General features: G+C 36.2%; 1 protein-coding gene across 1 annotated transcript in view; it reads left to right on the top strand.

Moving 5' to 3' along the window:
- Positions 1–1,487: 1,487 nt before the first annotated feature.
- The window catches only part of CNTRL (centriolin), a 69,479-nt gene continuing 53,342 nt past the window's right edge, over positions 1,488–17,624 (top strand). Inside the window, exons 1-6 of the mRNA XM_012664414.1 lie at positions 1,488–1,707; positions 4,132–4,262; positions 8,325–8,455; positions 9,835–9,976; positions 12,250–12,436; positions 15,783–15,976. Coding sequence (XP_012519868.1) covers positions 1,488–1,707; positions 4,132–4,262; positions 8,325–8,455; positions 9,835–9,976; positions 12,250–12,436; positions 15,783–15,976 — 1,005 coding nt within the window. The remainder of the gene's footprint in view (positions 1,708–4,131; positions 4,263–8,324; positions 8,456–9,834; positions 9,977–12,249; positions 12,437–15,782; positions 15,977–17,624) is intronic.

Below are 17,624 nucleotides of genomic sequence, written 5' to 3'. Positions count from 1 at the left end.
TCCTAGACTGGGGAGACAGTGATAAACAAAACAGAGAACTGGGGCTTACAGTTCAGAGGGGAGACAAATGTTAAGCAAAAATCACATAAATGTATAATTGCAAACTGTGATTATTCAGGGAAAAAATACAAATTGATTGAGGGTATAGAACTGGGGACTTCACTTTGTTTGCCCTATACCAGAGACTTTCCTGAGGAAGCAACAGCGGAGCTGGTCTCTGAAGAAAGACTAAGAATTAACATGATAAAAAGAATGGGATCAAGCATTTGAGGCAGAAGGAATTATGTGTGGAGGTCAGCGTGACTAGAACCCACAGTTGAGGGAATGAATGACAGAGGTGAGTTTAGAGAGACAGGGCCAGAGCATGGGGGACCTTGTAGGTCATGGTAAATATTCCATTCTTCACAGTCCACTAGATTTACTTTTTAAATAGATCACTCTGGCTGTCTGGCTGCAATGTAATAATGGAAGAAGGTGGCAAAAGAGCTTGTAGACAGATCACTTAGAAGCTATATAGTAGTTTGGTGAGGGCTTAGATTAGAGTGGATGAGAGTGGAGATGGAAAGAAGTAGACTAATTTGAGAGGTATTGGGAGTTAGAATTAACAGGACTTAGTGATTGAATATGGGGAAAGGGAAGAGGGAGGTGTCAAGAATGACTCCCAGATTTCTGGCTTATTCTAATGAGCACCATTCACTAGTTAGGGAACACTAGGAGGAACAGGAGAGTGATGGGAGGAAAGGGATAAATGATAAATTCAATGTGGACTGAGTTTAGTATGCCAATGAGATATCAAGTAGGCAATTGGGAATAGGAGTCTGGAACTCAGAGAAAGGTTGGATTGAAGATATAAATATCAATATACACGTAGCATTGGGAGCCATGGTTGTGCATTAGATTGTCCAAGATGAGATTAGAGAGAGACTAGAGAGAAGCTTTGAGGAGCTCTGATATTAAAATCAGGCTGCATAGAGGAACGAAAGCCAGCAAAGGAGGCCAGGAGTAGCCAGGGAGGCAGGAGGATACCAGGAGAGTGTGGTGTCCCAGAAACCAAGGGAAAAAACTATTTTAGAAAGGAGAGAGTGCTCATCAGTATTAAATACTGCTGTTTGCCAAATAGTCCAGCTTCCTGCATTCTAGGACCCCCTTGTGTGTGTGGAAGGGGCCTTGTGACTAGTTTGGTCCAATAAACTGAGAACAGAAATGACAAGTAACACTTTTGGCTAGAGCATGTGTCAACACTAGACCTTCTGGAGGTCTTTTTTCCCTCTGACAAGGTGATCAGTGATGTTTGAAATAATGTCTGCTCCATTATCTTAGAGTAGTATGGGTCCTAGCTAGCATCTTTAGCCTCTGAGTTTATAACTTTGTAGTTTTGAAAGCTCTAGGAATAAATTAATAGTTTTGATAGCTCTTAAAAAATTAACCTTGTCGAATATACTGAAAACTCTTACAGGTGTTGATGGACACCTGGCTTTACTCTTGCAATGAAGAAAGGTCCTCAACAAAAAATATTCTCCAAAGCAAAGATGCCATTATCATCTCACTCTCCTAGTCCATTGTCTCTTAAGTCCAATATGAGATCTAGGTCGCTTTCACCTTTAATTGGATCAGAGACTCTGCCTTTTCATTCTGGAGGACAGTGGTGTGAGCAAGTTGAGATTACAGATGAAAACAATATGCCTTTGGACTACCAAGACCATAAAGGTACCACTTTTTTTTTCTTTTTTTATTTATTTACTTTTTTTATCTCAGCATATTATGGGGGTACAGATGTTTATGTTACGTATGTTGCCCTTGCCCCTCCTTCCCCACCCAAGTCCGAGCTTCAAGCATGTCCATCCCCCAGATGGTGCACATCACACTCTTTGTGTATGCATATACCTGTCCCCTCCTCCCCCTCCCCCCTCTCCCCTGCCTGACATCCCATAAATGTTATTCTTGTATGTGCCCTTGTGTGTTGATCAGTTAATACCAATTTGATGGTGAGTACATGTGGTGCTTGTTTTTCCATTCTTGGGATACTTCACTTAGTAGAATGTGTTCCAGCTCTATCCGGAAAAGGTACCACTTTTTTAATATAAGAATTTGAACACATATTCTTAAGTAGAGATGGAAAATTTTGAGCTTACATTTTTGGCCCAAATATAATATCTATTCTGGTACTGACTTGATCGGTTGTTGTTATTGTCAGAAATTGTGTAAGGAGAGTGGGAGGACTGAGGCTTCTGAGTGAAGATGTCTGAAAGGGTTTGGGGAGGGGAATTTCCAGAGAGAGGAAGTTTTATCTCCTGTGATAGGAGAGTGCCTTAAAGCTCATACCCAAAATTTGCTATTCTCTTTGGTTGGGGGTAGGGGGAGGACTCTTCCCTTCAGAGTGGAGTGCCTTAATTCAATATGAAAATGTTATCCACACTTTGGCTATGCCAGTCTGCTTATTAGCAAACTACTTATGTATGAATGGACTGATTTCCACATATGGGACATGCAAACGTTCTACCAACATTTTAATTTTTTTCTTAAAAGCATTCTATTAGTCTAGAAATCTGTTCTCAAAAGTGCATTATCCTTTGCTAAGTCATGAAATAACAGTCATCAAATTCTATTGACCTGCATATCTTACCAGTTTCTGTTAATTATCATTAACAGCATTGAATTTATACTATATCTTTGCTACCAGTTGGTACATTGTTTCTTATTTGATTAATATTTTAGAATATTAGTCTAGAACAGACCAAGTTGAAGAAAAAAATCATTTTATTTTGAACAAAAATAAATTTAATATTAACTTATAAATAATGGGCTGGGCACGGTGGCTCACACCTGTAATCCTAGCACTTTGGGAGGCCTAGGCAGGAGGATTGCTTGAGGCCAGGAATTTGACACCAGCCTAGGCAACAGGGAGACAAAAACTTTAAAAAATAATTAGCTGGGTGTGGTGGCACACGCCTGTAGTCTCAGCTACTTGGGAGGCTAAGGTAGGAGGATGGCTTGAGCCTAGAAATTTGAGGTTGCAGTGACCTATGATGATGCCACTGTACTCTAGCCCAGCAACAGAGTAAGACTCTGTCTCAAAATAAGAAAAAAAAAATTAAGTTATAAATAATCATAGGAAATCTTTGGCCTACATACTGGATCTGAACCCAGGATTTTTTGTGACTCATAAAGCAAGAACCAAGAGGCAGTTTTCTTTTTATGGCTACTTTTATAAAATGTAATATAGATTTAACAATCTTTTTCTTTAAGGGACAAGGTCTCGCTCTGTTTCCCAGGCTGGAATACGGGCATGCACTACCATGTCCGGCTAATTTTTTTATTTTTTGGAGAGACGGGAATCTCTCTATTTTGCCCAGGCCGGTCTCAAACTCCTGGCCCCAAATACTCCTCCAGCGTCCGCCTCCCAGTGCTCTGGGATTACAGGCGTGAGCCAGTGCACCCAGATGGCTTTAACAATCTTTGACGGCAATATCCAGGAAGGTCATAAGACAGGATAGGCTATGCATCCAGTTAGTACTTTATCTCTATAAAATATATTGAGATACTCTCTATTTTAAAAAGCAGCAAAAAAATAAAAAAAATAGGAAAAGAGGATTTTGAAGAGTTTCAGTGTTTCTGAACTTTAGATTAGAATAAGAAAAAAAGACAACTAAGTAGTGCCAGTTTATTTTTTAAAACTAACATGAAAATATTGCTAAAAACTTCAGTAATGCATATGGTTAAAAGTCCAAGTTTTGTATTCATCTGCCTGGGTTCAAGTCCTGGATTTGCACCTCGTTATATTAGCTGCAAAATCTTGAACAAATGATTTTTTTTATATAAATGAGGATATTAATAATTACTATTTCAAAAATGTGTTGTGCAAGTAAAATTTTTTAAATGTAAAGCATTTAGCACAAAACTTGGCCCACGGCTGATATTTATAGTGTGTAATTGTTATCATCATCATCATCATTATTATTATAATGCTATAAAGTAAAATATTATTAAAACACCATGATTAGAAATAGGCAGCTTTTTTTTCTACATTTGCATGTCTTAAAAAATTTTTTTTTGTTATATAACATCAAAATGATTGTTTTGGTGATATGTATGTCTTCCTTTACTGATAATGATCTGTTTCTCTGATTTCAGGAGGTGATTCACATGCAGGAGTTCGATATATTACAGAAGCCCTCATTAAAAAACTTAGTAAACAGGACAATTTGGCTTTGGTAAAATCTCTGAACCTTTCACTTTCTAAAGATGGTGGCAAGAAATTTAGGGTAGGTTACCAGCAATTTCTGAATTATATTGTTTTTAATTTTTCTGTGCTCTAAAACTGCAAAAAAAAACCTCACAAAGATTAGGATCTTAATGTCATCTAATTTTTAGCAGACCTTTCATTGTTTCCAGTGAAAGTTCTAAATCGGAAATTTTACATCTCCAAATTTATAGCTTTCTATTGCCCAATATTCTATACATTATTGACTCTCTGTAGGGATGGGATTGGCAAACTATAGCTTGCAGGCCAGATTGGGCCTGCTACTTATTTTTAGAAACAAATTTTATTGGAACATGGCTACACTCATTTGTTTACATATTGTCTATGGCTATAGTAGCAGAGCTTAGTTGTTGCCACAGACACTATATGGCCACAAAGCCAAAAATATTTACTATCTGGCCTTTTACAGAAAAAGTTTGATAATCCCCGCTCTAAAATGTTTATTACTTTATTCATAAACTATACAACATGAACACATTGTAATAGACAACTTAGTTTCTTTAATTGCAAAAAATAAAACTTTGATTCCTACCACATGTTATTCACAAAGATTAATTCCAGAAGGGTAAAGAGCTAAATGAAAACAAAGCAAAACAAAAAACTGGCACCAAAAAATGCTATAAAAGTATGAGGAAAGAATAATATGAGAATATTTTTAACATCTGAGGGTGGGAAAGGCCCTCCTAAGCAAACACTAGCCCTAATACCACAAAGAAAAATATTGACAAATTTAGCTTACATAAAGATTTAAAAATGTTTAATGAAAGATATCTTTTAAAAAGTTAAAAGCAACAAACTTGCAGATATTGTTTGCAACATGTGTAACAATATACACACAATATAAAGATTTCCTGTAATTCAGTAAGAGAGAGAAAGACAACTCAATGGAAAATGTGCAAATGATATGAACAGGCAAGTTCAAAAGTACTTTGAGGCCAGGCGCGGTGGCTCACGCCTGTAATCCTAGCACTCTGGGAGGCCGAGGCGGGCGGATTGTTTGAGCTCAGGAGTTCGAGACCAGCCTGAGCAAGAGCGAGACCCCGTCTCTACTAAAAATAGAAAGAAATTAATCGGACAACTAAAAATACATAGAAAAAATTAGCCGGGCATGGTGGTGCATGCCTGTAGCTCCAGCTACTCAGGAGGCTGAGTCAGAAGGATCGCTTGAGCCCAGGAGTTTGAGGTCGCTGTGAGCTAGGCTGATGCCATGGCACTCTAGCCCGGGCAACAGCGTGAGACTCTGTCTCAAAAGAAAAAAAAAATGAGTTTAGAACTCTTATGTGTTAATGTGGAAAAATGTCTATAGTACATTCAGTGAAAAAAACAAATTCCGAAACATTTTATTTAGTATGGTCTCAAACTATTTTTAAATATTCTGTTTTTCTATATGTGTATATATGGACATAAATAAATAGAAGGTTCTGTATGTATATACCAACCTCTTAATAATGGTTACCTTTGAACAATGAGATTTGGGCGGGGAGGGGTGAGTGTGGGGACTTGATGAAGAGAGCTTTTTATGTTTTGTTTGAAATTTTTGCTAGAATATATTCAGCTCTTCTGTAATGAAAAAGAAAAAAAGGAAACATGCTGGAGTTTAAAAGTTTCAAAAATGAAATATCAAATTAGTAAATAGTTACTGTGTGGTTATTATATGCTGGGCATTATGTTAAGCTGTAGGGGTAGATACAGAGGTAATTATCTCTGATCTCTGGAAATTTGTGGCGTAGTGTGAAGAATGAGTAAATTTAAGAGGGGAGATAGTAAGGGAGAGTCAGAGAGAGTGCACGGGACAGGCCAGGTCAGTGAAAAAGCCTCAGGGAACTATTGGGACAGGAGAAGATCCAAAAGTATGATAAATGGAGGCCAAAGGATGATATAAAATGCTACAGAATAATCAAATAAGAAGGAAACTTAGAAGTCATTTGGATTTGGCAGTTAAAGAATATTTCCTTCTGTTTCTTGAACCCACCAAGTTCATTCTTTTAGGGCCTGTGTGGTTTTTTTCCTCAGCCTGGTATTTTCTGCCCCCAGATGTTCACACAGCTGGCTTCTTGTTATTAAGGTCTGAACTCAGTATACTTCCCTTGTGAGGCCTTCTGTTACCACCAAATCACAGTTAGTTACCCTCTCCTCAGTCATGTTCTCTCATTCCTTCAGTCAACAAATACTTATTTCAGTCACCCATTATGTGCCAGGCAGTAGTGCTATAGCACTGAACACAACAGACAGATATGCCCTCTTGGTACCTTGCATTTTGTCACAAAATGTTTTCTTTATTTTCTTGTTAGTACTGTTCACTGTCTGGAAATATTATTTGCTTATTTCTTTGTTTGTTTGTTGTCTGTCTCCTTGAATGAGAACAATAACCTTACTTTCCTTATTAACTACTTCATTTCCAGTACCTAGAACATCTCCTGGCTCATAATCTGTGTTTGATAAATATTCGTGGAATGGAGGAATGAATGGTAATCATGGAGAGAACATTTGAATACATTGGTGTGGTAGAAGATATATTGCCTTACCAATACAGGTTGAGCATTCCTAATCCAAAAATCTAATATCTGGAGTGCTCCAAAATCCAAACTTTTTGAGCAGCGACATGACGCTCAAAGGAAATGATCATTGGAGCATTTCAGATTTTCGATTTTTGGATTTGGGATGCTCAACTGGTAAGCATAATGCAATTCTGCCAAATCTAAAAAAAATCCAAAATTTGAAATACTTCAGGTCCCAAGCATTTTGGATAAGTGATGCTCAGCCTGTAGAATAGTAGTGAATGGAAGGTAGAACAAGCAAATGTAGACAACTCTTTTTAGACCACTGTTGGCAAATAAGGGAGATAAGAGGATGGCCTGAAAGGAAAACAAGTTTAGTGCAAGATGATTTGTTTTATATGGAAGAAATTTGAGCATATTAAATGTAAAGTCTATGCAACAGGGAGGAATTGTTTAGTTCTCTGTAATATACCCGAATTGTCTAGTTCATTGCCTGGTACCATAGCTCGTATGTAGTAAGTGCATAATGAATACCTGTAGGAAAATGACTGCTTTTAAACTTGAGAGGAGAGAAAAAAACCAAACCTGCTAACATCTTGATCTTGGACTTCAAACCAACAGTACTGTGAGAAAATAAATTTCTGTTCTTTAAACCACGCACACACACAAAACAGACCAAAAAAAAAAAAAAAAACTGGAGGGGAAGATATAGGAGAAAGAGATTGAATATGCAAGATGTTGGGGAGGAAGTCAATGAGATTATGCAAGAGCATACATACCTAATTTAACTTAAAAAAGAAGAAAGCTATCTTAGGCTGGTGTCTTTGCTGCTATAACAGAATATCACAGACTGGGTAATTTATAAAGAAAAAGATTTCTTTGGCTCACAGTTCTGGAAGCTAGGAAGTCCAGGATCAAGGGGCTACATCTGGTGAGGGCCTCCTTGCTGTGTTATAACATGGTAGAAGGCATCGCATGGTGAGGCAGGGCAAGAAAGAGAGAGAGAGAGAGAGAGAAAGAACACGCACAAGCGCACGTGGGACAGAGAGAAAAAGGGGCCTGAACTTCCACGACAGCTATTAGGCCCTCATGACCTAATTACCGCTTTAAAAACCTCTTAAACACTGGTAAATAATCTGTTGTGGGATTAGTGAAAAAAACAAAAAACCACTGTTACAGTGGCAATTAAATTTCAACATGAGTTTTGGAGAGGACATTAAAACCGTAGCATTATATCTTGGAAGAAAGGTGAAGAGGAGGAGGGGGAGTCATGGAAAAGTTGAGGCAGAGGGAAAGATAGTGGGGAAATTCTTGATGGATAGTCTTGAGCGTCTTAGTATGTAGGAAGTGTCATTGTCTACAGGGGGACAAAGAGAGTTTGGTGGCTTGAAGAAAGTTGCTATTTCTGGTCAAGAAGAGCGGCACCAAGGGATTGTCAAGTAAGCAGTAAGGTTTATTATTTTCTGATGACTGATTAAAACAGCCCCTGATGCATGTACTTAAATATTGTGCTTTATGTCAAGGCATCTGTTGTGTAAAGTATTTATTCATTTGTTTCCAATTAGTATATCGAGAATTTGGAAAAATGTATTAAACTTGAAGTACTAAATCTCAGCTATAATCTAATAGGGAAGATTGAGAAGATGGACAAACTGTTAAAATTACGTGAACTCAATTTATCATATAACAAAATCAGGTGAGTAAATATTTCTTTATGTGGCATCGCAGGGTCTTCTTTCTTAGAGAGGTAGATGAATGCTACTCACATTACTGAAAGAATCCTTTGAAACAGTGGGTATTTTGATCTTTATTCATTGATAATCTAGCCCTTCACATATGTAACTGTCTTTATGTTTTGGTGTTACTAAAGTACAGAATAATGTCTAGCATTATCAAAGAAGGAGACACATTTTTTGAGCACCAAATTTTATCTTAATTTTATTTTTAACAGGAAGTTTCCCCAGATATTGTCTATGATTCATTGCCTTATTACATAAAGAATGTTGACATGAAGCAGAATGTGCCATTTTGATTCCAAAGATATTTTAACCCATTTTGATCCTGTGTCTTTATCCTGATGTTCTTTGCTCATTGCTACAAGAATTATACTCCCAATCTTGTTTCCAGTTCTTAATAAATATTACTGTGAGAAATAAACATAATAAAACTGACAGTGGCTAAAATTACATATAGAAAAGTTGATATAGACAAAATAATACAAGAATCAAATCTTTAAAATCTTAATATCTGCATGTTTTCCCCCTCGGTGAATATGATGGCCAAGAAAATAAAACAAAATAACTAACAGTAGGAGAAGTTCTAATAAGACAAAAACAAAATGGAAAAAAACTGATTAATGAATCAAACTCTTAATATAAAATTTGTGTCAAAAAAGAATTAATCCTGATGAAAATAATTTCAGCAAAATAAAAATGAAAATAGAGAAGCTTAGAAATATTTGCCCAGTATAGAGAGAAGCTTAAAAGTATTTGCATAGTATGGAAAATTGACCAAGAAATTAAATTGGAAGTAATTTGGGAAAAATTTTATCAATCAAAATTCATCAATATGAGTGATGTTTTATTAATTTAAATATTCTGATTAAAATACTTACATTTATAAACATATATTTTTCTAGGGCCTCTCCTATCCTGCTGGTATAGCTAATCTCTTTGTAATGACTTCAGGGAATAATTAAGGACATCTTCTCTTGGGCAGGACTGTATGGCATAGCACAGTGTGCTGTTGAACTGTCCAGCTTTCCCTGGCTACCTTCTAGTACTTTTCACAGTAATCAGTGAGATTGCCACGGACACACTCTCCTATGTTATACAGTCTTAAGTCTGACAGTAAGATGGGTAAAATTCCTGGGCATAATAATGTAGGGTTGACAGTTTAGCTGTTCTGGTAAATTTAATTTTAGCTACTTTTCTGTGTTCTCATTTAAGGAAAAAGTTGATAAATTACAATTATGTAAAGAACTCCACATGGAACCAAAGCTGTTTATTCTAAAAATACAATGGAAGGATTCTATCATTGCACTTACTAAATTTAATTTTATTTTTTGGTTTTCAGCAAAATTGAAGGCATAGAAAATTTGTGTAATCTGCAAAAGCTAAACCTTGCAGGAAATGAAATTGAGCATATTCCAGTATGGTTAGGGAAGAAGTTAAAATCTTTGCGAGTCCTCAATCTGAAAGGCAACAAGATATCATCGGTAAGTTACTCAGAATAGCAAGAATTTGTTCATATTCATGTTGAGTGTGTTGAAAAATAAAAGATTCAAAATCTAAGTTTTGTAAAAATGGCACTTCTTCTTTTGTCATGTCGTTGGCCCTTTGACCAAATGACAAATTCAGATATTAACCCAGGATTCTCTAGAATAATTAAATATAGGCAGTCCTCATTTTGCATGAGTTCCACAGTAACTAAGAACTGATCTCTTAGCATTTTTATATTTATCATTTCATTTGAGCCTTATAATGTTCTTGTTAAGGAGGTAGTACAGGGATTACTTTTATAATACTATGAGTTAGATACTATCATCTTACTCCATTTTACAAGTAAAGTCTCAGAGAGGTTAAGTCCCTTACCTAAAATCACAGCTTGTACCAAGATCCAGATCACTGAATGCCTAGAACAGAATTCATTTTTTTCTAACAATATTACCTTGTAGTAACAAGTTTTCAAATTTACGAATTAATCTTGATTATGATGTTAGATGTTACAGGAGGCCGATCACTAGCTTTTTATAGTAGAACAACTTTGTTATCATGATTCACATAATTGGATAATGATGTATATTTTTCTCTGGAGTACAATTTGTGATTTTCTTATGGTATTTATTTATAATTAGATGTTCAATAAGCATTTTCTTAGTAAAAACATTAAATTTGTATTAAAATGGGAAAAATCATGCTATAATTTATAGAACATCAGTTATAGAATAGAAAATGAAAAATGTGACTTCAAGTATGGGCCTAGACTTGCCTTCCATGTCCTTGGAGAATTCTATAATCCCTCTAAAACTCCCTATTTAAATTGGAGAAAGTTAATTGCTATACTGCCTCTTTTACAGGGGTATTATGTGGCTGAGATGAAGTGATAGATGTAAAAATGCTTTAAAAACTTTAAAGCACCAAATAACTCTAAGGCTGTATTCCTTAAACCTTTACCAGTGGAGGCCAGTAATAAGTAGCATTTATTTAACACTGTATTATTAACAATATATATGCTGTTTTATTTCATCTTCATAAAGATCTGGTAAGGTGACTCTACTGTGACAGCCCAAGAGCCTCAGAGCCCAAGCTTCATACCATGTTGTGCAGGATCACCTTGAGCTCTTGAAACTTATGGGATAAAGGGAAGAGGTAGACATTAGTCTAAAATTTGCTACAAATATTTCTCAAAGTACTTGATCTTTAGGTAGTACTCAATGTCAGCTGAGTAATAGGAAAATCATTCAATAAATAAATATCTCTAATTTTGTATGATGTTCTCAACCTAGTCTGTATTTGATGTTGGCATAATTAAGAGTGATACATATTCACTTAGGAGAGAAGTTTCATTTGTACTAATTATTTGGAATTCTGTTTCTAAACCTTTTTTTTTTTTTTTTGAGACAGAGTCTCACTGTGTTGCCTGGGCTAGAGTACTGTGGCCTCAGCCTAGCTCACAGCAACCTCAAAGTCCTGGGCTCAAGCAATCCTTCTGCCTCAGCCTCCCGAGTAGCTGGGACTACAGGCATGTGCCACCATGCCCGGCTAATTTTTTCTATGTATTTTTAGTTGTCCAATTAATTTCTTTCTATTTTTAGTAGAGACCCCATCTCGCTCTTGCTCAGGCTGGTCTCGAACTCCTGAGCTCAAACAATCCGCCAGCCTTGGCCTCCCAGAGAGCTAGGATTACAGGCATGAGCCACCGCGCCCGGCCTGTTTCTAAACCTTTTAAAGTCCCTCTTTGAATAACATAAGAATCTCACTTTAAAAATGTGAGTCTCTCTACATACCCTTATGTCTTTTAACTATCAATTATAACTCAGTTATCTGAAGATTTATCAAAGTCTTTTTTATAGCCATTCATTTTTTAATTTTCAATCAATCAGTATAATGAAAAGACAATAGGTTTAAAGTTACACAAACTTGAATTCAAGTCTTGCTTTACTTACTTTCAGGCTCTGAGCTTTGGGGAAGTCACCTAACTTTTTTGATCCTCAGTTTCTTCATCTGTAAAATTAAGATGATACATACATCCTAGGTTGTTGTAAGGAGTCACACATGAAATGGTATGTGGAAAGTGTATAATACTACCCTGATACACTATAAATACTCATATATTCCCTTCCTGTATACACCACTACTTTTGGATAATTTGCTTCATGAATAGATTCGTTGCCATATTAAGAGAAATTTCCCTAACTTATTACTTCCTTTGAGTATGTTTATGATTTTTAAATTAAACTATCCTAATACTAATGTTTTATCATTTCAGCTACAAGATGTAAGCAAGTTGAAACCACTTCAAGATTTGACTTCTCTGATCCTAATTGAAAATCCAATTGTGACCCTTCCTCATTATCTCCAATTTACCATTTTCCACCTCCGTTCACTGGAAAGTTTGGAAGGTCAGCCAGTAACTACTCAAGATAGACAGGAGGCTTTTGAGAGATTCAGTTTAGGTAAGATGACATTTAAACTAAATTTGGATAAGGGAAGAATTTGTTTTCAGGAGTTATCTAGAAAAATGTATTATGAAATTTATAATGCTATTAAAATGTACATAGAAAATGGAACCTTAAGTCAATTCATTCAACAAATATTTATTGAGCATGTACTGGGCACCAGGCACTCTACATGGTACTGTGGATACACTAATGAGCAACACATATGGTGCTGGCCTTCATGCAACTTACGTTTTAGTGGAGAAGACAGACAAAAAACAAATGAACCCAGATAAAGTAACTGAGGGGAACCCTCTTTTTGGTATAAAAGAATTGCTCTCTGAGAAAGAGACATTTAAGCTGAAGACAAAGGGAAAAAACAGTTAGCCATATGAAGAATGGCATTCAGGAAGAGGGAGCAGCTTGTTCTTTGAGGTTAGAAAGACCCTGGTGAGTTCAAGGAACTGAAAGAAGATCAGAAGGACTGGTGAACAGTTGAAGAAAAAGTTTGGAGAGATAGGGAGGTGTGAAATGGCACAGGACCTTGGGGTTTGGATTTTATTCCATATGCAATGGAAAGCCACTGACAATTTTTAAGCAGAGAGGGGACATGGGATCCAGTTTATGTATGAAGAAGATAATTTTTCATGCATGATGGAGAATGATTTGGAGCAAGACAAAATGGAGAGGAAGGGACCTGTTAGGAGCCTAGTGTAGTAATCTAGGCTAAAGTTTATGCCATACCACCTTGAACATCCCCAATTTCTTCTGATTTTGGAAACTAAGCAGGGTTGGGTCTGGTTAGTACTTAGATGGGAGTAATCCAGGCTAGAAATGTGGGTGGTCTGTGTTTAAGTGTTGGATATGGATATGAAAAATAGATGGATCAATTTTGAAGGCAGAATCAGCAGCATTTTCTAATGGATTGGCTCATTCTCAGCCTTCTGGTTTCAGTAAGTGGCTAGATGATGATATCATTTATAAAAATGGGCATATTCAGAATTTTGTTTAGGAAATGTTGAATTTGAAATGTCTGTAAGGCAACCAAGTAGGTGTCAAGTAGAAAGTCAGAAATGTGAATCTGGAGTTTAAAGAAATCTGGACTAGAGATATAACTTTGAGAGTCATCAGCATAAAAGTGATATTTATTTCCATGGAAACCAGCTCATTCAGGTGGGGGCTGGGATGAGAAAGAAGAGCAACCAGTTAAGGAAACTGAGAATGAGAGGCCAACAAAGTACGAGAAAATCAGGAAATAGTGGGTTACAAAAGCCCAGAGAAGAAGGTTTCAAGAGAGGAAGTGGTCAACCATGTTGAATGTTGCTGAGACATGAAGTGAGATGATCAGAGAAGTGCTTTAGGTTGGCAACATGTGATGATGATCTTGACAGGAGCAGTTAAGGAATGGTAGAGACAAAGGCTAGATTATAATAGGCTGAAGAGTAAATGAGAGGGAGACATTTGCCTGAAGATATGAAATTTCCTCCCACAATTTCTCTTCCCTAGTACTTAATAAATGAGTTTTTTTTAAAAGTCTAAAAGTTAAAAAAATTAAAAATTCACCAGTAGCTTCTGGACCAGAAAATGGGTAGAAACAATGAATGCAGTAAACCTCAAAGCCAATATCAAAGAAACAAACAGAATGTTCAAGATCAGAATGGAGAAAGAAGTCATGGCTCAATTCTTTTGATCCTTGAGGAGACAAGAGAAAAAGAGGAAAAATCATCCCTTGGTAGGAGGGACACTTTCTCCATCAGAAAGGAGAGAAGATATGTGTGCATGTGGGTAGTTTTGTTGCTTTGGTGGTGGGAAAATAAGGGAGTTCCCACTGATGGGGTCATTTTCTCAATGAAATGTGAGGTCATCAGCCAAGAGAAAAAATAGAAAAAGATGTATGGGAGGTTTGAGGAGAAAGAGAAATGTATGAAATAGCCATTTTAGAGTGTTGGGAAATGAGCCTGTATGTTCAACCATTTGAAATTGATGTTAGTCTGTTTTGACCTACAAAAATGGCAATTTCATATGGTTTGATCCAATACTTGAGAAACATGTTTGGAATTCCCCCTAACTCAACATTTGTTATTCTGAAGTTTATGTTTTGGAATCATTAAAAACATAAATAATAGGCTGGGTGCAGTGTCTCATGCCTGTAATCCTAGCACTCTGGGAGGCCGAGGCGGGTGGATTGTTTGAGCTCAGGAGTTCGAAACCAGCCTGAGCAAGAGCAAGACTCCGTCTCTACTAAAAATAGAAAGAAATTAATCAGACAACTAAAAATATATAGAAAAAACTAGCCGGGCATGGTGGCGCATGCCTGTGGTCCCAGCTACTCGGGAGGCTGAGGCAGAAGGATTGCCTGAGTCCAGGAGTTTGAGGTTGCTGTGAGCTAGGCTGACGCCACTGCACTCACTCTAGCCCAGGTAAAAGAGTGAGACTATATATATATATATAAATAATGCAAAGGAAAGTCATCATATAAATATACTATTAGGGGAAGTGTTTAAACTACTTATGGTTCATTCATGACTTCAAATATTAATTAGAAGCCTTTAATGTTAAGATCCTGTGGTGAGCCAGATAGATGCAGTTTCTGCTTTTGTGAAGCTTTAGTGGGGAAGGCAGAGAGCCAAGCTATTTGATCACATTTTACAACTCCCTGTGTGACAAGGGCTATAGCAGAAGTTCAGGGTGGCAGCGGAGCATCCCTGAGAAGCATCTAACCTCGGGTCAGGGCAGGCTTCTCAAAATGTTATTTAAAACTAAAGATCTGGAAGATATAAAATAGCACAGTAGGAGATAGAGAAAGACAGTTCCAGGTAAAGTTATGAATAAAAGCCTGGAGGTGAAAAGAGGCATCATAAATCTGAAGAACTGGGATCATTTTAGGAAAGCTGTAGTTAAGTATGCTTGAAGATGAGACTGAAGAATTCTCTTCGTGTAAGCTTTCCGGATCTTATCCTAAGAAGAAGCCTTTGAAGGATTTTAAGAGAATGTAGTGTTTTACAAACATGTTTGCAGTATCCTTTAAATGTAATTACTCATATCAAATAAAATAGTGCATGTTTTTTAAAGGGGTCCTGGGGAAGAAACTTTGTTTATCAACACACTAATTGGATTAAATACTTGGGAGTAAAGTATTATCTTTTTAAAATGTAATCCAAGTGATAACAATGCCTTCTTGCCTTTTAATATAAATCAATTTCAAGTTCAAAATCATCTTTTTTCACAAAACCATGATGGATAATTTTAAAATTAGAACTGTATTAACATTATTCTTAGACTTGTTTGCTATTGTTTTAAGAAATATTCTTACCTTTTTTCAAGTAGGAAATATAATGATAAACTATTAAATTTTTATTTTCAGAAGAGGTAGAAAGACTGGAAAGAGACTTGGAAAAGAAGACGTTGGAAACTGAAGAGCTTAAAAGCAAACAAACAAGATTTCTTGAGGAAATTCAACATCAAGATAAACTGAACAAATCATTAAAAGAGGAGGCCATGTTACAGAAACAGAGCTGTAAGGAGCTACAGAGTGACCTAAACACAAAAAACGAATTGGTAAGTTCATATTTTCCATTGTTTTTGGCTGTATTCTCTTAAGATAGAGAATGCTTTGCCCTTCAGTCTAAAAATACAACTTCCTGACTATCGAATGGGGAAGATGTGGTTTAACAGTAATATGTGCAAAAGGCTTTACAAATTGTAGTTAACTGTGCACTCTGTGATAAGGCTTCCCAAAAGACTAATGCTGTTTTGGGCTGCGTTATATGAAATGTGATATCCAGAACAAAAGGGGAAGGTGACACCCCACACTACGAGGAGTTGAACAACAACATTGTAGGGGAGATTGTACATTGGCAAAACTTTTAGAAGGCAGTTTGGCAAAATTATCCAAATTTTAAATGGATATACTTGATATCTCAGAGATTCCATTTCTAATAATATATTCTGCAGAAATGGTAGCAAGAATATATAAAGATTTTGCATATATGTGCATATATATATGTATAGGTAAACACACACACACATATATATAAGGATATTCACTACAACATTGTTCATATTAGCAAAAATTACAAATAACTAAAATGTTCCTCAGTGGACTTTCATGTGGTAGAATAGAGTGTTGCTGTTAATAAAATGAGGTAGACCTGTATGTCATGACATGGAAGTATGTCTAACACATTTTACTATGTGAAAAAAAGTAAGTTGCAAAACAATATATCAAGTATGTTGCTATATCTAAAAATACTTTGTAGTATGTTTAGGGAAAAATGGCAGAATATATACCAATCTCTTATTTCTGAGGAGTGAAACTATAGAACACTTTCAAATTGCCCTTTATGCATTTCTATAATATTTAAATTTTGTATAATTTGGCTTTATGGTTGAAGTAGGAAAAAATATATTCAAACAGAAAGATTTAGACAAACTAGATAGCGTATGTTTAGAAGGTGACTGACCCAGAGGCTTCAAACCTCTTAAGACCATGTTATATGAGGAATGGACAAAAGAACAGGGAAGAAGAGGAGACCCAGTGAGCTATGAGAATTGCTCTCAGAAATTCAAAGGAGTATTTCATGGAAGAAGGACTAGAGTTATATACTAAGATCCCATGAGATAAAAATAAGGCCTGGTAAATGGAATTATGATAAAACACATTTTCATTTAGTAATAAAATAGAAATTTCTAATAGCTGTCCTGAGATAAAATGTGGTAACTCTGGATTGTGTTTGCTGTCACTGCCTGAAACAGGCAGAGGCTGGATGCCCATATGCTCAGGATTTGGGGAAAAGATCAAGAATATTAGACAGGGAGATGGACTAAATGACCTTAAAAGGTTTTTTTCAGCCAGAGAATCTGATTCTGTAAACTTAGGCTATTTTTCCTGAAGGAAAAAATAACTATTGATATCCTCTTTTATTTTCTTCTGACAATTTCTTATTCCGATCTATTTATAATTTAGAGAATTATACTTATCCTATAACTAATAGAATCCTAGATACATTTATCCTTTTTTACATCTCCCTTTCAAGACTGGCATTCTTGCTTAATTATTGGTTTTTTTTAACAAGAAGAATTCTGCCTAGTCATTTACTTTTTTTTTTTTTGAGATGGAGTCTCACTTTGTTGCCCTGGCTAGAGTGAGTGCCATGGCGTCAGCCTAGCTCACAGCAACCTCAGACTCCTGGGCTCAAGCAATCCT

This window comes from Propithecus coquereli, unplaced genomic scaffold, assembly GCF_000956105.1.
Source record: "Propithecus coquereli isolate 6110/MARCELLA unplaced genomic scaffold, Pcoq_1.0 Scaffold89, whole genome shotgun sequence".
Classification (NCBI taxonomy): domain Eukaryota; kingdom Metazoa; phylum Chordata; class Mammalia; order Primates; family Indriidae; genus Propithecus; species Propithecus coquereli.
The sequence above is the reverse complement of the archived record's forward strand: the minus strand, read 5'-3'. Positions and strand labels throughout refer to the sequence as shown.